General features: G+C 40.4%; 3 protein-coding genes and 1 long non-coding RNA gene across 4 annotated transcripts in view; 2 read left to right on the top strand and 2 right to left on the bottom strand.

The window, feature by feature from the left end:
- The window catches only part of LOC145446089 (acylcarnitine hydrolase-like), a 282243-nt gene that overhangs the window by 227761 nt on the left and 32960 nt on the right, over nucleotides 1–21522 (bottom strand). The window lies entirely within an intron of this gene.
- On the top strand, nucleotides 87–3505 carry LOC145445893 (fibrinogen-like protein A). The gene is made up of 5 exons (XM_080324050.1): nucleotides 87–333; nucleotides 557–654; nucleotides 1244–1340; nucleotides 1627–1723; nucleotides 2974–3505. The coding sequence occupies exons 1-5, from the start codon at nucleotides 87–89 to the stop codon at nucleotides 3284–3286; spliced, it is 852 nt and encodes a 283-aa protein (XP_080180176.1). The 3' UTR covers nucleotides 3287–3505.
- Nucleotides 12452–19986, top strand: LOC145446022 (eukaryotic translation initiation factor 3 subunit J-like). The gene is made up of 7 exons (XM_080324208.1): nucleotides 12452–12619; nucleotides 13471–13510; nucleotides 14848–14985; nucleotides 17272–17481; nucleotides 18457–18627; nucleotides 19042–19115; nucleotides 19457–19986. The coding sequence occupies exons 2-7, from the start codon at nucleotides 13498–13500 to the stop codon at nucleotides 19568–19570; spliced, it is 720 nt and encodes a 239-aa protein (XP_080180334.1). The 5' UTR covers nucleotides 12452–12619; nucleotides 13471–13497; the 3' UTR covers nucleotides 19571–19986.
- On the bottom strand, nucleotides 18016–19045 carry LOC145446024 (uncharacterized). The gene is made up of 2 exons (XR_013917176.1): nucleotides 18903–19045; nucleotides 18016–18699 (listed from the first exon to the last, which is right to left on the bottom strand). It is a non-coding gene; the product is annotated as an uncharacterized LOC145446024 (long non-coding RNA).

Genomic DNA, 21522 nt, shown 5'->3' with positions numbered 1-21522 from the left:
TAGATAGTGGATGATATCCCTCGTGGAGAGTCACGACACTCCCAATAAACACCTACTATAACTAAGCCCTTGGATTCACTGTACAGATGTATTTAAAAATCGTTTTGATCGTCACTCATTTCACGTACTCCGCCGACTACATAGTGGCTCAATCGTTCGAAGAATATGTATGCAAATTTTGTAACCAACGCGCTACCACGGATGATGCGAACAGCAGTTTTGAAGGCGATTTGAACGATTCTGCACTTCGAAGAATTGTGATGAAAGAACTGCAACGTGTCATGTCCAATGAAAGCGCCTTTCAGGAAGCCGTTAGGAAAGAAGTGGAAACGGGTAAGAACCACAGTGATGGAATATTTCAGAAAAGCGATACGCGGACATGCGGCTATACATTCCAAGATTAGTCTTTTAGTGATTCTGAAAATGGTAACTCATTTTTGCAACACAATATTGAGCAGTATAGCCGAGGTTACCATATCGTAACACACCTATTGTACACTTACTACTAATAAAATGCAACTTAATTTTCTACACCGCACCTTTTCATTCGCGCCAGTGTTGGACGAAAGGTGCGTTCAGCCCCAATGCATCCAGGGAAAGACAGCTCTCAGGGATGACGAGATGAAAACGAGAAAATTTAGAAGCAAATGGAAGGTTGGCATTTACAAGAGCACCGCAATGAGTACTCTGTCTATATAACTCACCCTTTATTGAATGCTGTGCAAGCTGATGTGGGTGTCTGATTAAAGACTACTTCAAGTCGTTTCGGCACCCTCCCATCTTTTCATTATATCGCAATCGTGTGGTGTATTGATCTGATAAAAATATTTATAAAATGATGGTGATGATGGGTGTTGATTTAATATCAGTATCAGGTTGCGTGGTGTAACACAATGCCATTTCGTTTCAATAATGGCGTATGTGCATTGTGCATAAGCTATAGCCCGCCAGAAGATCAGTCATAGTCATTACAGCGGTTAGCAGGATATTGGTAGCTAATGGGAAATATGAAATCTGTACGACTAAAGTAGAAAATTCATTAATTACATTGAGTCGTGGATTTGGGTGTAAGATAGGGAAGGCATCAACGCGATGTCCCTCGGAAATTATGTATATAAGTTAAACACCTTTCGGAAATTTTCTTATCCATCCTAATGTATTGTATCGTTTGCAGCAATACAACAGGCTTGAAAAACTTTTATCGACTGGAACGATTTAATTTCTTGAACTTCGTTTGCTGCAGGTTTTCCAAAGGCGAATCAGTAACAACGTCGATTTCTATCGTGACTGGAAAGATTATGTCAACGGATTCGGTGACCGAGGAAAAGATTTTTGGCTCGGTAATCATGTTTGTCATTGCGTTGTGTTTACCATGCAATCGGCCTAGTATAGACTAATTATTAAATATTGTCAAGGACATATTGATTGTGAAACAACAACATTTTGTATATTACTTTCGACTCGTAGGTTGACAGCCACTATAAGTATCTCTGTACATCAACGAAATCGAACACGCGCGGAGCGAATATAAATATACATTAAAATGCATAATGATTGAGGTTTCGCTATTTTACAAGTTTGACAGACTATGTCCTTACTCCTTACCTGCCAATCATTTCATTTAAGGTCTTGAAGCGCTACATCAGCTGACCAAAGATGGTGACCATGAAATGAGAGTTGATATGTTCCACGAAAATGGAACTTATATATATGCTGCATATAGGTAACGGTATCATACATTATAGAATACAAGGTCATTATTGTGATATTCTAGGGTTACCATTTCTCCTCCTATTTGAACAAATGTTCTCCATTCGTTCAAATGTCCTCCCTTTTGATAATTTCTCCTCCTTTTTAGCCTAAAATGCCCCAAAAGACCACAAAAAAGGGTTGCTTTCGGTCTGAAGCAGTGGTTCTTAACCTTTTTTCCTCCAGCGCCCCCTTTCAAAAATTATAGTGCTCTAGCGCCCCCACCCCATATTGTAAGGACTGTAATAAAGACAATGGGTAAGAGGGGCGGCCGTAACAGCACTTCGTCAGTCCCCCTAAAAAACGATTGTCTTGGGCACCCACAGCCTGATAGACCAAACGTTTTGGGGCTTCGCCCCCAAGAACCCTGTCGCGTGATTTTGATAGTCAGCAAAGTTAGTGTGGCCTGCTGGTCGCCCTATAGGCGCCATTTTTTAAAATGCATCAATGAATAGGTGGCAATTGCGAATATATGTCGCTATAAACTTTTTATCCTCTCAGCCCACGTTATCAGATTTACCAGTAACGCTGAGTGAGCTGTTGTCTTGAAAAATAAAGGCCAGGTAATTAACAATTAAACAAATTAGGGCGTGCCGTTGGTGCAAATTACTTCATTACATGTTGCTATTTTGTTACCTCCTGTTCGCTATATTGTCAAAAGATATTGAAACGCATAAACATAAGCTAAAGTAAGCACACGATTCAAAATTGCTATTTCTTCACTGGCAAATAATTTTTCTCTGATGGATGTTGTTTGACCTGTGGGATGCAGATTGCGATATGATAATTCGGCACGAGCGATTTAAGCACGTGTGGACAATTAGACTTATATACATCGAAGTTTTCGGTCAACATAACGGCAATCCTTTTCCCCTTGAAAATCGCCAGCGCCCCTTGCGGGGCGCTGGAGGCAAAGTTAAGATCCACTGGTCTAAAGGATGAAAAATGACATTTCTTTTTTTTAGTCAGTACCGCAGAGGTATCGTAAAAAGTGAGTAATGGGGGATGAGTCGAGTCAAACTGATGACCTTTTTTCTTAGTCAACACAATAAGATTTCCAGTAAAGATATCGAAATCGGCTGTTTTCTATCTCGGTCAACCAGACTTTTATGATTTGATAAAACTGTCATCCTTTCCCGCTTCCAAAATATGGTAACCCTATGATATTTGAAACATATATTGTGCTTCATTAACGATATTAACCGACTCCGCAATTATTTGAAGGCTATTCAAGGTTGGACCAGCAAGCGGCAACTACACATTGTCAATCGGCGGTTACTCCGGCACAGCGACAGATTCTATGGCATACCACAACAACCGACCGTTTTCCACGAAGGACGTAGACAACGATGCCACGCACGCAGACTGCGCCAGACTGCACAATAAGGGTGGCTGGTGGTACCACAACTGCGCATACAGCAATCTCAATGGCATGTTCCGCGCAACGGGCTGGGGCGGCGTTTCCTGGTTTGATCACAGTAGCAATCGCTGGATGAATCTACGTGTGACCGAGATGAGGGTGAAGAATCGTGACTAACCTCTCGCGGTACCGTTATCGCTGTTCTGCGGCCACTCACTGAGATTTATCACCGACTTGCCCGTCTTCCGGGATAACAGTGTATTATCAAATTGTGTAGGCCTACTATTGTTATTTTCATCGCTTTATCTACAACCTCAGAGCCTTCTACTATTGGAGTCGACTTATGATGAGTTGCAAGTAGCCAGTTTGGTGTTCAATAAAAATTGTATTGAAGAAGTTGGCTAAGATGTGCCGGGACTTGGCGTAAGGGGGTAGTATAGGCTATGCTCGTTGTTGCGTATTTGTCTCTCTGGAAATATTCAAGAAATTATATCGCATTTCAACTATTCCAGTGGTTCCCAACCTTTTCCATCTCGTGCCCCCCTTGGCCGAAATTTGAGCCAAAATTTCCCCCTTAGGAGAAATCTGCCCGATGATTAAAAAAGGTCATTCTTACCGCGCAAACACCTGCTGACTGAAGAATAAGATGGGCGGTACCGAGTGTTTGTTTCTAGCAGGGCTGTAACAACACTTTGAAGACCTCCAAAAACAATGGTCTTGGTTCGAATTAAACAAATTCTGGAAGGCTTGACTCAACAGACCCCCACATTTCCATTTGTGTTTTCGGCTTACCATGCACCAATCGCTAATATAACTGCTGTGAAAAAATCAGTATGCATAAATTTACTGGTCTCGCTATTTTCTTCACAAGTTTGCGTATGCATTTTGCCAATACTATTGGTACTTCCATACAGTGGCGGCTCGTGACAATATCGGGTGGTGGGGCAAGGGCTGCAAGCGACATCAAGATGACGTCACAATGGCGTTTTCCAACGTAAACAAGTAACTTGGTGGTACGGTAACACGAACGACAACAGTGATTTTAACATTTTAACGTATGTGCTGCGAGAGGTCTGCTGGTGAGCTGTGACTTGAAGTGTGGTAACTTCGTAGACGGCGTGCGGAACAAAGATTCGACACGGTTCATGTTCGCACTACACCTGACTAATTATCTGCAGAAATGGAAATGACTATAACTCGAGAGATTGCGTAAGCCTAACTGGAAAGGTCAACGAGTTCGGACACATACGCAATTGTTATCTCATAGATTGGACATGTCATATTGAATCCAAAACATCATTCTGAAGAACTACGGATAGCAGCCTCGGGAATTCGGTCCCGGTACAGCATAGGAGATTTTGGCCTTGAGGCTGGAGACTGTCACACGACACATACGGCTTACGGTCTATAGTGTCTATATTAGGGTTGCCATACGTCCGGAATTTCCCGGACATGTCCGGAATTTCAGTGTTAAAATTGCGTCCGGGAGGAATTTCTAAAATAGGCCCAAATGTCCAGAATTTTGAAGGCTTGACGTAAGCTCATAATATTTTCGTAAATCAACATAAACAATTTTATTTTTGGGTAGATTTATGCTATATGAATTTTTTCTTCGCGCTGCGCGCGATTCAACAAAACATATATAGGTTTTAATGTTGCGACTACCACCCTTGCAAAAACTGCGATCAAAAATAAATAGAAATAACATTCATTTACAAAATCAGGTCTAACTGCAATCGCAATTACAAGATAACGGTATATTCGTAGAGTCGGTTTAGACCGTTTGGATGCTTTATTCGAAGAGAGTAGTTCTCAACCTGGTGGTATAGTTTGCCTTTATTCTGGGGTTCGCGAAGATGTTGAACTTAGTAAGATTCCAAAATAGGCTTGAGTAAGTCTGCGCAAATGTGCCGACCTTTAATTAGTAATCAGCCCATCAAATTTTGAGCTGGGCCACGGAACATTTTCATATTGGAAATGGAGTCGCGACCATAAAAAGCTGGAAACCACCGGGTGTGCGGTGTTTATACAGCTCAGCGGAGCAGTGCGCACCGGTATTAGGCTGATAAATAATCTTATTCGTGTGACATGAACAATTGAACATGACGAAACGATGTACAATTAGGCTCCTTGCATTTTCGAAGTCATCATCATTCACCAGCTCTACCGCTAACTCTGATTATGTGGGCGGAGAGAAAATCAAAATTATATAGTAATATTCGGAATAACCAATATTATTGAGATAATTCATTCAAATCATTTAACGACCAGATGCATATAATAAGCCGCCAGCGATTTCCTATGGTGTGTCCAAGATCAGTGTTCATTTGGGCGGGAGGGGGCTGAAAAAATGTGACTTCGGCCAAGGTTATAACTTACAGCAAACAACCACATACTCCTTAACCCAGGGGTCACCAACCTTTTTGCAACCGAGAGCTACTTTTGCGTAATGATTGAAGCGGCGGGCTACTATCTACTCCCGCCGTTTACCCGTGTCACACTGAATTTCCGCTTTGATATTCATAGCACTGGGCAGGACTGGACATCATGTTATCTGTTTCTATAGCAGTCAGTGGAAAGCCTGGCATTGTATGATATCGACTAGTGCGCTGTACTCTGGTATTTAACTTGACACTGCAATTCCTATAGTGAGTGTTCCAGATGTGCATTAATTAAGCGTGTTTTGTGTTTGTTTTTGATGAAGTTCATGTCCGAAAAGGCTGATATACAACGATAAGTTGAACCATAGACGCTTGCAACCTATATAGCTGCTGCGCATACACTGTACTTTTCCGTATCAACAATGCACCAAACGTTTGCTGCAGACTGAGGTGGGGGTCATTTTGCTGTGTTACAATTTCAATCTTCAAGTGTTCAGCATCCAGAAATGACAAGATTTCATTATACCGGACAGTAGCAACGATTACAGAAAGTTAGAAACATTGTATATTAAACTGCGTTGAGTGTAACAGAAACAAGCTGTGCCAAAAGATGCAATACGTAATGGGTATACAGATATTGAAAATCTGCTAGTACTTCACGGCAATCTGACTCCGAATAGTAATATTGTTTACTACTTTGGCATTGTCCTGGTCGTCGAGCTATCGTAACGGAACCCCCACCATTTCAAGAAGACCGTGGACGGCATTCCGTCATGTCGCTTGTATAGGCACTGCGCCGTATCTTGAATTTCTGGTGATTCTATCACATACATCTATATATTACTAATTGTAATTGAAGATATTTTTAAGTGTTTATATATGTAAGTTACATGTTAGTGTGTTAATTTTAAACAAGAATAGCTGAATCAATCAATCTATGTATTCAAAAGCTCACTGGTAATAATCTGACGAATATTGGTAAATGATGCTATTCCACCTATTTTTAGAATGGGCTCGCGGGCTACTCATCTAGTACTCGCGGGCTACCTGGTGCCCGCGGGCACCGGGTTGGTGACCCCTGCCTTAACCGGATCGTGACCACCTCTAGTCGATAGAAAAAGCTTTTCTGATGTGACGTCATATTGATCCACAATGTGCTCATACCTCATTTTGAAATCCACTAGCGGGCGCTAAAGAGCGTCCGGAATTTGTGCCACAAAAATATGGTAACCCTAGTCTATATTAGGGTTGCCATACGTCCGGAATTTCCCGGACATGTCCGGAATTTCACTGTAAAAACTACGTCCGGGAGGAATTTCTAAAACATGCCTAAATGTCCGGAATTTTCGATTTAGTATCACATGTATTGGTTTTACTATGGAAAAATAACATTCAGTTACAGAAATAAGTCTAATTGTAATCGCAATTACAAGATATTGGTATATTCATAGAGTCGGTTTGGATGCTTTATTCAAAGATAGTGGTTCTGAAGCCGTGGGTAGTTTGCCTTTCGCGAAGATATTGAACGTAATCAGTTTCGAGTCATAATTCATTCAAATCATTTAACGACTAGATGCATATAGTAAGCCCTCAGAAGTTGCACCGAATACCCTATGGTGGGCTCAAGATCAGTGTTTATATGGGCGGGAGGGGGCTGAAAAAATGTGGCTTCGGCCCTGGCTACAACTTACAACACACAACCACATACTCCTGTACCGGGTGGTAACCACATCTAGTCGATAGACAAAACTTTGCTGGTGCGACGTCATATTGATCGACAATGTGCTAATACCTCATTTTGAAATCCACTAGTGGGCGCTAAAGAGCGTCCGGAATTTGTGCTGGAAGAATATGGTAACCCTAGTCTATATGTCTGCTGCAAAATCGCCTTTGGAAAATATATTACCGAATAAATACGTGATTGAAAGCCGAAAACTTGGTACACTGTTACATGAAATCATCGAGAAGTAGCCTCAAGACCGTTTTCGGTATGGTACACTGTCAAAATTAATACGAACAGACCAACTCCGAATTTTGCGTAAAATTTACTGAGGAATAGGCTGATCAAGCGATCAGCTGTTAGCCGCCATCGAAAACGAAACAGCTATCGCGCTTGACAGGGGTTGTAATTGTAAGCAAATGGCCTGAAGGCCACAATTGCACGGTGAAATTGACATTGAAGAATATAAAATAAAACTAAATATTTGAATGCAAACCGAGGATGTTAGTAAACCGTTTCATGATATCATCATCTCATCAACTATCTCAGTATGGAACACAGTTAGCGTTAACACAGATACACCGGCTTTTGCGTGAAATCCGCAATGCGTTAGGTAGGCTAAGTGTCAGATCAGCGCACATCTCTACCATACTCGACCTTAACGAAATTGCTGCCCGAATCATGGAGTACCAACCTTGAGACTTGGCACAGCGTTCGATACTAAAATCAAGACATACCATGCAAAAGCTCATGACGGATCTAGCTAAGGAGCATCGTTAAAATCAATGGAGACCAATACCGGCTTTGCGTAAAATATGTTTGCGATAAATGACGAGTCAGCTCTCATTCGACTTAGGAAACGAAATTACCACTAACACAGTTCAGTGACAAACTTGAAACTTGGTACAGCGTTCGATACTAACATTAAGACTCACCGTACCAAATGTCATGACCGATCTCGGTATGGAACATCGTCAAAATCAATGGACAGTTGGACACCAATACCGGCTTTTGAGTAAAATCTGTTCGCGATAAATGACGGATCCGCGCACACTCAACTTCGGAAACGGAATTACTACCCTACACTTTGAGTAGAAACCCTGAAACTTAGGACAGTGTTAAATACCACCATCACGACATGACATACCAAGTTTCAAGAATTATCATGGAGTGAAACACCATCAAAATCGACCTATACCAGCAAAGATCGACTCAACGCATATGACGGTAACCGAGTTCAGATATAGATACGATTTTTACATCACACCTTAAGGGCAACTAGGCTATGTTGCCCCGGTTGCTCGGTAATTTTCTGAATAGGAGAGAGTAAATCACCGTTTCTTTATTGTGCGCGGCTTTGAGAGAATAGACAGTGAAAGCTTGTTATGAGCGCTACGGGGCATGCCCCTGCTAGGCATTCGCAAAGCGAAAACACGGAAGAGAATTCGATTTTCGCATAGACTTCGCTATATATGGGCATTTACAAGCGAAAGGACAAGAAGAATACGATTTTCGCTGTGATTTCGGTGCGTCTATAAATGGTAAGGAATTGTTATTGAACAGAATTTTAGGTGGGGCAATGCCCCAGTTGCCCTATAGGACGAGCCGCCACTGCTTCCATATATACCAGGGTTGACCAGACTCGAATCCGACTCGAGTCACCATTTTCTGATGACTATAGACTTGACTCGAGTCATTTTCTCAAAATACGGAAACGTCTCGACTCGACTCGAGACAATCTGTGTATTAATGACTCGACTTGGACTCGAGTCATAATGCATGACTCGAGCCAAGCTATATGACTCGAGATTATAAGACGACCAAAACCGACATTTCATTGTAATTTCGAAGAACATTAAAGTGACCACCCTCTTGGAATTTCGTCTATTGGTCCTGGTACTTGAAAATGCGACAAGAAACTGATCAAGGTGAGGAAAATTAGTATATCATAAATCCAAATCATTCAATATCACCAAACAGAGTTATAAAAAGTGGGTTTAACAAGACTTCAACTGGAAACTGATCAGTCAACACAATGACTTGTCTCGGACTCATAATACCATGACTCGGACTCGACCCTCTGCTTGGTGACTTGAACTCGGGCTTGACTCAATAATGAATTGAAAATGACACGACTTGACTCAAAACTATGAAAGTGAGATTGAATTGTGACTCGGAGCCTCGTGACTTGGTTACAGCCCTGATATATAACATATATACACGTGGTCAGATTTCCTGATGGAGCTCATTGAAATTTAAGACACCCATTCCGTTTCGGCAACATTACACCAAGTTTAACATGTCTTTTTTCGATCGGGTAGCTGTTCACTAAAAAATAAAGCATGGTTAGCGATCTCTTTGACTTGAATCGATGACGTTGGAAAATTTTGTCACTGTCTGAAAATGCTGACCTGAGAATATAAGATAAATACTTTCACTTACGGCCTTGTGATAGATTCGGCACGACATTTGCTCGCTTAGGATATATTCGATTGAGAGGCCGTCGCTGGCCTCCAAAGTTGTCTTGCGAACTGCAGCACATCTGAACTAGTTAAAAAAAGGAGGAATTTGTATGTGAAAAAGAGATTTCAAATTACATTTAAACAGCACAAAAACAGCCATAAGGAGCATACGTTCGGATATAACTGGTTGAATACATTTGGTAAATCCGTTACAATTCTAAAGTGGAATTCCTCCATGAAAATTGCAAGAATTCCCCCTAAGGGGGAATTCCTCCCCGGTTGGGAACCACTGAACTAGTCATTATCAGGACAGCACTTCGCCAGTCCCTCCAAAAAATTTATGGAGACCCCCGTTTCCGACAGGCCTTTCATGTAAAGTAGGGCTACCATATCTTGAGATCCGAGAAAGAGGACACTTTTGACAAGGAACATCAACAGACATTAAATCGGGATATCTTTATTTACACTGGTGATCGCTGGTAGAGTTTACTAAAAAAAAGTTCATTTTACCAAATCGACACCAAAAAACAGCTCATCCTTCGCACAACATATTTTCAAGTGTATTTTGTGCGATATCGACGTTTTTGGGTTATCCGTGTTCTCGCCGAACAATCAACGTAATAAAATAGGACTAATTACAAAAAAGGAGGACATTTGGCGTCCTCGGAAGACAGTTCGGTTTTTGGGCCCCCTTCGCGGCAGTTCGACCCTGATAATTGTCAAATAGTAGTTTGCCCAATTTGCCTTCATGTAGGCTATCCCCTATATCAGTGGTTCCCAACCGGTGGGGAAAAAATGACCAACAAAGAATGAATAACATCGGAGAAGACTCTGACATCGCGGGCACTAGGTCGAAGTGGAAGCCATTTCAAGATACACCGACTGGCATGGTCGTTCGGCATTCCCCTATCTGTTCTACACAGCATTGTGGGTCTTGTATATCACATTGTATGAGGGTCTTGGGCAGATAAAAATATAATCTGTCTGTCCCCACTGGTAAGGAATTCAATGGTTTCTGGTGGGGAGTAGGCGACGCATTTGTTACACATTATATACAGGATAGCCCAGCAAACACGAGATATATTTTGGACATGTTCGGATATCTTTTTGTTATCCTAATTATCTCAAAATTGTATTTGTTCATATCTTGTGCTGAAACATATATTGAATACATCTTTTTCTTGTCCAAAAACTTTCGTCAAAATGCCGAAAATATATTTGTGAGGAATCAAATTCGATTATTGTTTCATCTTATAGCATAATTTATGTTTTACTCGTATGGGGTGATTTGTCACCATAATTGCCATTATAGAATCATAGCAATTTACATCGTTGTAATGATCGAATTCGATCTAAGATCTAGACTAGTCTACATATTTACGGAGACACATACGCGAATACCGTTACCAGTGGAATGTAGACATCGAAAATCACATTGCGATGTATCACGAAAATATCGCGAATAGCGCACTCCAGAGTTTATATAGCTCAGTGGAAATAACGCTTTCGCTAAATTTTAAGGGGTTACCGGTATCGGTTCACATTCTCAATTCGTTTTATGTTGCAGTTGTAGGCGATTGTCTTGCGTACTGGTGTGTTTGTGTGTCTTTGCGTGGATTTTTCACACTTTATTAAACCGTGGCACATGTTTTCTTTGATATATGCATCTCATGATAAGAGAAGGAAGTAGCTGCTCCGAAACGACAAAAGTTGAAAGATAATCTTATAGTTTTGGGTAGTGCGGAATGAAGACTTGCAATAAATCTGAGGTGGGGAGTGACGACAAAAAGGTTGGGAACCACTGCCCTATATAGTGCTGAGTACAAGTATTTTAGTAGGGGAACAGGCCAACAGTACAATGAACAATATGGAGATAATTGAAATGAGTCCAATGACTGGCTGTGCAATGTGCATCAGAAGGGTGGGGTAAAATAATAAGCATGTATACATGGCTGACTCGACTCTTGTGTTGTGTTTGCTACAGACAAAAAATTACTTCCTTCTCTTATCATGAGATGCATATATCAAAGAAAACACGTGCCACGGTTTAATAAAGTGTGAAAAATCTACCAGCATAGTCACTACGATAGATTCGCATACAACCGTAAATGATTGGCTCTGCAGTTCCCGTCTTTCTTTTTTATGGAGCTCAGTGGTTTTGTCGCATTCCAGTATAGATAACTAATCTACGGATAGATGCGCAATACGTGATTCACGGTTGAGTGATGCGACAACGGCAGATTTTTTGTCGCTTCATAGCATGTAACGGCAACGTAATTGCTAATCCCATAGATGACGACCCGAGCGCTCAAATTAAATAAAGTTGATCTTATTTGAAAGCTACAGTTGCGCTGATTCTGATAATATACATTAAACTTTCATCAGGGCAATGGAACCACCCCGAAATAGCCTTCGAAGTCTAAAAATCGGCATTGTTCTAAACAATCGCAGTCACGCAAGGACCGTTGTTATGGTCATTGTGCTGCACCGTTGCGATTGTTTAGAACAATGCCGATTTTCAGATTTTGAAGGCTATTTCGGGGTGGTTCCATTGCTTTGATGAAAGTTTAATGTATATTATCAGAATCAGCGCGACTGTAGCTTTCAAATAAGATCAACTTTGTTTAATTTGAGCGCCCGGGTCGTCATATATGGGATTAGCAATTACGTTGCCGCTTCATGCTATGAAGCGACAACAAATCTGCCGCTGTCGCATCACTTAACCGTGAATCACGTGTTGCGCATCTATCCGTAGGTTAGTTATCTAATTCCAGTTTCCGTGGTACGTGAATATTGCGAAAGTGACACACGTTGGAGTGGGAGTGTACAGAGGGGTGTCGTTTATTCAATCTATCTACCTTGAATTTGATGCTTAAAAGAGTGTTGGTCTGCTTCAGAGAGTTTGTAATATTCGTCTGATAAATCCTCGTCAAAACATTATTCGCAGGTAAGAGCGACTTGCTATATATACAGTTGCTAATGGCGATAACGTGTATATGGTGTTATTTTTTTCACTCACTGTGTAAATTTGATGAAACGTGTTTAAATTGGAGGCTGCTCTTGTACTGATTGCGGAAATATAGATTACCATATGGTCTATGGTTGTGTTAAAGGTCAACCCCTATCCAGCCTCTTTGCAACCTATGCCAGTCCCCATCTTAACCTCAAACTGAGAAACTGTATCCCCGACCCCATCTTAACCTCAAACTGAACCCAGGCGCTAACCTATATTGAACCCATAACCCTCCGAGCCTGATCGGAAAAGCATAAGGCTATATCTGAATCAGCACCCATGGTTAGTGGTCGACGAGACTGGAATCAGTGGTTGTTTTCGACAACATGTTGTGCGTGACAGACGGATTTCTTGCGTGATTGGAAAATTTCATCCGCGTGACGGAAATATTTTTTGCACTGATTCGATACTGAATTACTTATTAAACGACACAATGTGCTAAAATAGACCTGGTATACGCCAGACTAGGGTTATGCCGTATATTCGCTGTTGCGCAAATGCCACGCTTGCTAGCATTCATTGTAAAGCGCAAGCGCTTTATTCTGGATCTGGACTTTATTATCGCTTTGTGACGTCAGCATAATTCATTAATCGGCGTGATCAGATACAAATGCTCGCATGACGTTGCGTGTGCCGTTGCCACCGATTCCACTCTGGGTGGTCGATTAGTCATGCCTACAATACGAGTTTGATTATCTATCCTTGAAACCATTTTGAGAACATCCACAATATGGGCTTGAAGTCAGAATGTTGATTTGCAATAAACTTGCGTTCCTATCTTTCAGACGTTCACCGAGTTCTTGGCAGAAATAATGGCAGACTGGGGTAATGAAATCTTTAATTTGTACATGTTACCTGAAGACCGTGTAAAGATTTACAATGTTCCTTGAAATATGCGTAAAATGATATTAATCTTAGATGATTACTTGGTGAAGTTACCGTAATACCTATATACCTATAGTAATATAACAATTTTATTCATATTCTGCTGTATCGTGACTTCTGACTTGCATGTGTATCACATAATATTACTCAGTGTACAAGGTTCCGCGAGTCCATCCACTATTTTGCGGTGTTGGAATGACTCGAGTCACTTTGCAAAAATGACTGGACTTGATTTGACTCGGCGCTTCAGAAATGTGGATTGACTCGTGACTCGGAGCAAAGTTTATAAGTCAATTTCAAGTCATTAAGTAAACGGTGTCGATTAAATCACCCTATTTTATGTATATGTTCGGGTTGTTCGCGATATTCCGGTGTCACTTGTGAGAGCAACCAATCATTCACTGATTGTACATTTAACTGATTCTCCATTGTTACATCATGAAAAATTTACCTCAAATGAAACGATCACAGCTTACGTTGTCGTAGTACAGCAATAGTTTAATCTAACAAAAACATATCTTTTTTTCTTATACGGCCTAGTGCTTACATTGCGCATTGCTCACCTTTACCAACGCTCCTGTATGATTTAAATCTAATAAATATATAGTGTATCCGTTTATATTCTCACGGATGTGTAGATGGGTTTTGTATTGTACCACATCAATTTGTTAAACTTCTCGAGACTTTGTATTCGATCCTCTATATTGGTTGATAATAACAGACTGTAACATGTACCTCTACAGTTACTCGCATATTATATTAGCAGTTGTTTGTGTGCGTGAGCGACACAACACATTTTTACATGTATATTTATCTTAATATTCGTTATTTGATTCAAGATAAATGGTCAATTGATGTGCCCTTCAGTAAGTTAGCAAAATGTAATGACTTTGCATCATCACTCATCCTTCGAAAAGTCAATTTTGCTTGAGTCGTGACTTGACGCGACTTGACTCGAGTTACCTCCAAAAATCGAGGGACTTGACATGACTCAAGTCACGTTTGAAAATCGATTGACTTGACTTGACTTGACTCGAAATGTGCAATGGCTTGTGACTCGAATGTAATGACTTGATCCCAACACTGCTATTTTGAAACCTAATTGAATTTCTCTGTACTTGTTCGAAATGTGTTCATGTTTTCATAGCTTCAATAATAACATTTGCATTTAGTATATTTTGAGATAACATGAATACTCCCCGCTAGAATGTATAGACTTTGAAGTTTTGAAAGAAGTTACAAACTACGGTCTCTAAAAATTTAACAATATGGCACAGACGCTGAAGATTTCGAGCCTCCCTCCGTTGAAAAGGCCCCGGTCAAATCTGATCTGTGGGAAGGAGAAGACGAAGAGGATGAAATAAAAGATAATTGGGACGATGACGAGGATGAAAATAAGGAGAAAGAAACTCGGAGTAAGATCCTACAATTAAATCTGTCAATATATTGGCTTGATGAATGATGATGGCACATTGTCTTTTTCCATTTTTAATTGGTGGATTAGTTAGGGTAGGTGGGCTGTGGACTCGGAGTATCAGTAAATTCTCTGGTAATGGAGTCAAGTGTCACAGATTTTTCCAAAGCTTTTGGGTTCAGACTTGTAGATATGAAACTGATATCTACATCGTCAGAATCAGTGTTCGTTAAACTTCTCTCGACTCTGACTAAACTACATTGCAATCAAGTTGAATGTTCTCATATGTCTATAGAAAGTCCCATAATTTATGATATGTTATATTTATAAATTGGACGCTAATTATAATTAAACAGGAATTGCGCCGCAGGCCGGATTAAAGCATTCAAATCGCCCGCGGGCCGGACCAGTCAAATGATTCCCAAATGGGACCATGTGTCCATTCTTTTCACTGGAATAATTTATTATCGAGCATATAGATAATACACGGTTCATAGGGTTTCTATTCTAGCAAGTACCAGCATGTCAGTGTTGGGATGACTCGAGTCATGACTTGACTTGAGTCAGTCTCGAGCCATCCTTTTCGTACGACTTGACTAGACTCGGCGTATCAGAAATGTGGATTGACTCGGAGCAAAATTCACGAGTCAATTTCAAGTCATCAAGTAAAAATCACCTTATCGTGCATATGTTCGGATTTGTTAGCCAAACACTTGTGTAACCCATGAGAGCGACCGATCATTCAATGATCGTGCGTTTTACTGAGCCTCCAATATTTTTTCACATATTGACCACAAATGGAGTGATCGAAGCTACAGCTTACGGTGTGGTAAACTAGTAGTAAAGCAATTTGATAGCAAAATATCTATTTATGTTCTCTGTTCATACCTTAACCGAACCTCTTGTTTTATTTAAATTGAAATATAGTTTATAATATATGCTCCTCCACCATTGGCGCAGACTCGAATTGTATCATATAAATACGTATAAATGGGTACTGTATTGCATCATATCAATTCGATTCTCTATCTTGGCTGGTAACTGTAAAATGAGGCTATGCAGTTACTTGCGTAGTTTAACAGTTCTACGTATATGTGAGCGATACAGCCCCTTATTGCATGTACATTGTACAATTAACTCTATATTCGTTCATCGGTTCAGAATCAATGACCAATCAATCTGTTATCCAGACACCTAGCGAAATGCAATGACGTAATCATAATCATGCTTCATACTTCGAAAAGGCAACTTGACTTGAATTTTGACTTGACTCGAGTCACCTCCTAAAATAGAGTGACTTGACTTGACTCGAGTCACCTTCAAAAATCGATTGACTTGACTTGACTCGAGTCAAATTGTGCAATGACTCTGAATGACTTGTGACTCGAAGATAGTGACTTGATCCCAACACTGCAACACATTTATTCGCGAACAATGTAATTTGCAAAATACGATGATTGTCCCGTTGACTACAGTTCAGGGTCGATAAAACAGTGGCGCTAACGACGACCTAAGTTATCACATTTCCACACTCCCTTTTCTGTCGTCGTAATCTGCCATTAGCACAGTGTATGCGCTGTGAGGAATACAAGATATTTAACCGTAAACTCGGATGTATGTATTATTAAATCACAAGTCGGCTTCACAAGTCCGGGGACCTACTGGTTGGGAAGTGACTCAGCAGTGCGATCGTAGATATTTGAATTCTATATTTGTGTAACCAATATATTTTCCATGTAAATAGCATATAATATAATGCAATTGCATATAATTTTTTCATAAAAATCTGAACTCAGTGTGCAATTCTGTTCTTCTCGAATTGAAGAGAGTGAAACCACAACTCCGTAGTTGCCGTGGTAATATTGTGGCCTATGAACATGGTCGACATTTGCTGTCTTAAGGGAATATTTATGGAAGGTATTTCCTGCATTTATATAGGCCTACTATTGTGCTGGACAATAAAAGAATTTCGGAATTGAACTCGGAATTGCTTGGGGGGCCGGATGCGGCCCGCGGGGCATATGTTTGACACCCCTGATGTAGAAAGTTGGTGATTCTGTGAGGAAAGTTAACGAAGTTGGAGTCGATGCCTTTAGAGTTTCAGGGGTCGGAGTTATAGTTGTTGATAAAGTAAGCCAACTCCACAGCCCTGGTTGAATTCTGAGCTGATAACTAGAGATCAAAAACGATTGGAGGATTTTGTCCTTATCGCAAGTCCTAATGAAGTAGACCTTGCAAGATGAAACAAGCTTGCACAAAAAATCCGTATTCATCGCTCTTTATACAGGCGAGGAGAAGAAGGAGCCGAAAGTGAGCAAGAAGAAAGCGCTCGCAAAGAAATTGAAGGAGAAGGAAGAAGCCGCGGCCCGAGCCGCCGAAGAGAGGAGGGCGGCCGCTGCGGAAGCGGCTAAAACGCCCGAAGAAAAGATGGCTGATAAACTGCGGGCACAAAAATTGGCGCAAGAGTCAGATTTGGAGGTTGCCAAAGATACGTTCGGTGAGTATATTGCGATATCTTCACCATGGCTGGACTTGTGTTCGAAAGTCGCTTGGAAATTGAAAATCAGTGGAAATCTGGAGTCCAAATCCAGCTTGTCCAGTATTCGTGAATCCATATCCTATTCAATTAAGTGATATATTGTAAAATCCTTTTTCTTTCAAATCCCATTCTATGCTCATCTCTGGTTCACAAGTTTCTTGAGATACGCCAATGGTGCGAGTCATACCAGTTATGTCTTGAACTGCTGTTGTGCCGTGGTTGCAGGAGCGGTTTTAATGTTTTGAAATCCAAACTATGTTCTAATTGAATATTCAATTTGAAGTCCAATCTGATGATAACTAATATCTATCCAAAAGCCGCGTAGAAATTGAAAATTAATAAAACTCTGGTTTGGTAGCTACCATATATTGCTAGCCACATCGGACAGCTTATCTAACTACCTGTGCACCCGCGTGATTACGATCTATCCATTATGTAGTTTTCTTATATACCTACACTACTGTCTGTCTCCATGTGTATGAATAAATACAGTTTCCAGGTTGAGGGGCTGTATTTTAGCTACTCAAACTACTGAACTGTGTCAAATTGTTGATGTTATTGTTGAAGAACGTAATAACAACAATAGAACGGAACAGAACAAGTTGAATACATCATTGGCATAAAATTGAATAAACAATAGACAATACTGAAGTAAATGAACTAGAAAGTGGGAAAATATATAAGGACAAGATAGGCTAACGACCAACCTACTCAGCGTAAGAAGGCGGTGGCTCGTAGATATTAGTGACACAAGTAATGATGACGTATCCTGGCGTCAAGATTGAAGTAATGCTCGAGTGCATCTATTTGTGAGAAAAATGTATCATGGATCGGTGCATTTGTCAGATGTTTCTGTAGTACCAGTATTTCTCCGTCTCTTGATTTGTCTGTGCGTGACTTCAGCTTCATTTTTGTGTTCCTTGTCTCTCGCAGGCGTAACGGCAGCCGATCTCAACACAGTCACTATCGATAATATGAATCCCTCTACGAAGGAGGACTTTAATAACTTGGTAAAAATGATGACGGAAAAGTTTTCGAAAATTGAATCTTCGCCGCACTACCAATCTTTCCTCGAGACGCTGTTCAGGGACGCTTGCTTATCACGTACGTATGCTTCGGCTGGTCTTTTAACTTGATTACGCCGCTGTTCCGAATCGTTTATCCATTTATTGTTCTCTGATAATGGTATTGAATGGATTTTGATGGTCATGTTTTAATATTCTCTGTAGTGAGCCCAATTCTCGGTTAGGAAAGTGGTCATTTCAACCTCGTGTTACGGAAGATATATAATCATACCAGCAGGGATTTTATGTCTAATACACTAAATTTACTTTTTGGGCCTCATCACCAAGGAATGATATGAGTAATTAAGTAAATACCCCTCTCTAAAGTGTAGTTACTCCCGATGTTGGTCTGTGCTGGCAGTTTGTACTTCCTTTCCTTCGTTTAATTTTAACCCTTGTCCTTCTCCATACAATATTTGTTTCCATCAGAATCATAGCGACTCTATTATTCCAGTTGACGCGGAGTCTGTGAAAAAAATCACATCGTCACTCAATGTCTTGCAAAGCGAAAAGGCGAAGCAAGAAAGAGTAAGTGTCAGGCTGTCGGTCTATTATTCCTAAATAAAGCAATAACTTATCTGTGATAGGGAATTTGAATAAAGCTTTCAAAGTTACATTCATAATAATATTGACACCTAACCAACATTATTATATCATAATTCGCCAGTGTCATCGTTTCATAGTTGTTGAAGGTAACCAAGGTTGATTCAAAAACAACTAGTGACCTAGTTGCGAATTGTTATACAGCCTGGAGTACTCAACGTGGCGCTGAATATGTTTCATTTATACGTAGGTTAAATTGAAAACGAATCGAGCCTAGCCAATTTCTTGGTATGGCATCGGCGTTACATTGCTCTCGCATTTTGCAGCAAAAGAAAGGCAAAAAAGGAAGTAAAGCCAAGCTTGCGGGCGGCACAAAAGGGGGTTCCAAGGACGAATTCGCGGACTATTCAATGTATGACGATATGGACGACTTCATGTGACAGCCATCATTTTAGAGTTAATTTTATTCCGGTGTGTTTGAGAACAGATATATGGCAGTTCCGTAAGTGCTAGCGGAAAGTGCAGTGCAGGTTACTAGCAATGAATGAGCGGTGGTGCCGTACCGTAGTATCATGAATAATCGCTATTCTGAAATCAAGGAATCGAACTGGTCTTCCAGCAGCCTGATGCACAGATTTGATGCTAGCAGAACAGTCCTTGAACATATAATTGTCATGTCAATGCTAACAATATGCTACCATAGTTATTTTTAGGAAATTATGTACATTGGACAAGTAATACATCGCTACTTTGCAATGTAGCACCGGAATGCAGGTGTGTGGCATATACTACAAATTTATTTTTTCAGATTGATGATTCATTCATGTGGGGTTTTGTGATAAAAAGGATAACTTGGTGTGTGTTTACTTCACGTCTAACCTTAAATCAGTTTTGTATTATTCAGACAGGTTTAGGGTGAGGTCATGTGAAGATATGATTTGGGCTACCTGCTATGCAAGCCCGTCGAAATAACTACTACTGTATACGTAAGAGAAATGGAGCAGTACGTTTAGTTGGCGGTCTACGACGTGTGCAGTATAACACCAGGGTTACCATATTTTGGGAATCAGAAAAGAGGACACTTTTAAAATTTCCTTTCTTAGTAAAATCGGGGAAAAATTGTTATAAAATACCTGCCGCAACGTACATGAGTTGAGTATTAATTTCCTCTCTCAGTTGAATTTTAACATGTATTTAACCAACATTAAAAAAGAGGTCAAATTCTCAAAGATGACATTAGGCGTCCTACGAGAAAACTTTCGAAAAGGTCAAAAAAAGAACGTAGAGGAACACGGAGGTGGAATACTACAGTTCTTTGGAAAATGCTTAAGAAGGCTTACCATATGTCCTGGATTTCGACTGCAAGGTTGACTAAAAAAGGTCAACGCTAACCGATTATAGGTAGGGATTTTTTTAGTCGATCCGTCCATATTAACGGTCAAATTTCCCGATTCAATGAGTGCTACCATATCTTTTGTGACTTTTATAGTGACCTCTTTTTCGGATTTCAGAAAATGGTAACCCTGGCTTACAAATAGGTATAGAATATTCTATTTAGGGATTGAACTCGAAGCTGAACATTGATTCGGGCTCGATGACTTACAATATATGACTTGGATCCCTGCAGCATGGCCGACTCGGCTTGAGTCAAAATATAAAAGTTAGATTGACTTGTGACTCGGAACCGTCATACCAGTATGCTCTACAGTGATGAGCGGATAGTGCTTTTCGAGACTCCGAATCCCTCCGACAACATTAGTGTCTGAGGAAAACTCCCTCCGACTCCGAACAGCTCAATCCCAGACTCCGAGATACTCCGATGGTAGGCGTCATTGTATTGTCTACTCTCCAGTCCCCAATTGCAGTGCAGATGGCTGATTTTTATGCACTTAATGGCAATCATTTTTGCATGTTACCTCTCATATTACTTTACAAGGTGTCAACTGTCAGTGCTTTGGTTTGTAATCATAATCAAGAGTGTTTTCCGGTCAGAGCTATCCAAAGATATCGGAGACAAAAGTTACAATACTCCGAAAAAATATCTGTAGTAAACTCCGACTCCGCTCCGACTGTCACAAAATCGGCAAAACTCCGCTCCGAATCCACTCCGACTCCGCTCCGATGCTCATCACTAGGGCGATTTTTTTTTGACCTAAAAAACGGAAGATTTTGACCTAAAAAATCTAAATTTTGACTTTTTTTGACCTAAAAAAACTGAAATTTGACCAAATTTTTACCTCACGTATGCAAATTAGGTGTTTTCGCACATAATGTTAAAATTGTACTACTTATCTTCATTTCTGGTTGGAACTGTCTGTCCTTACAAAGTAGATTGGCCTGAAAGAACGTCTTTGGCTCAAAAACTGACAAATTTTTACATGAAAAAACTAGT

The sequence above is a fragment of the Botryllus schlosseri genome, chromosome 9 (genome assembly GCF_051294905.1).
Source record: "Botryllus schlosseri isolate E-star chromosome 9, Bs_hap1, whole genome shotgun sequence".
Taxonomy (NCBI): domain Eukaryota; kingdom Metazoa; phylum Chordata; class Ascidiacea; order Stolidobranchia; family Styelidae; genus Botryllus; species Botryllus schlosseri.
This window is presented reverse-complemented; position numbering and strand designations above follow the sequence as displayed.

What these genes read in the sequence shown, in the direction of transcription:
- LOC145445893 (XM_080324050.1), top strand. Translation starts at nt 87, where the DNA reads ATGTATTTAAAAATCGTTTTGATCGTCACTCATTTCACGTACTCCGCC. An exon ending in AGGAAAAGATTTTTGGCTCG is followed by an intron (nt 1,341 to 1,626) that starts GTAATCATGTTT and finishes ATTTCATTTAAG; the next exon opens with GTCTTGAAGCGCTACATCAG. An exon ending in TATATATATGCTGCATATAG is followed by an intron (nt 1,724 to 2,973) that starts GTAACGGTATCA and finishes AATTATTTGAAG; the next exon opens with GCTATTCAAGGTTGGACCAG.
- LOC145446022 (XM_080324208.1), top strand. An exon ending in TAAGGAGAAAGAAACTCGGA is followed by an intron (nt 14,986 to 17,271) that starts GTAAGATCCTAC and finishes CTCTTTATACAG; the next exon opens with GCGAGGAGAAGAAGGAGCCG. An exon ending in GGTTGCCAAAGATACGTTCG is followed by an intron (nt 17,482 to 18,456) that starts GTGAGTATATTG and finishes TGTCTCTCGCAG; the next exon opens with GCGTAACGGCAGCCGATCTC.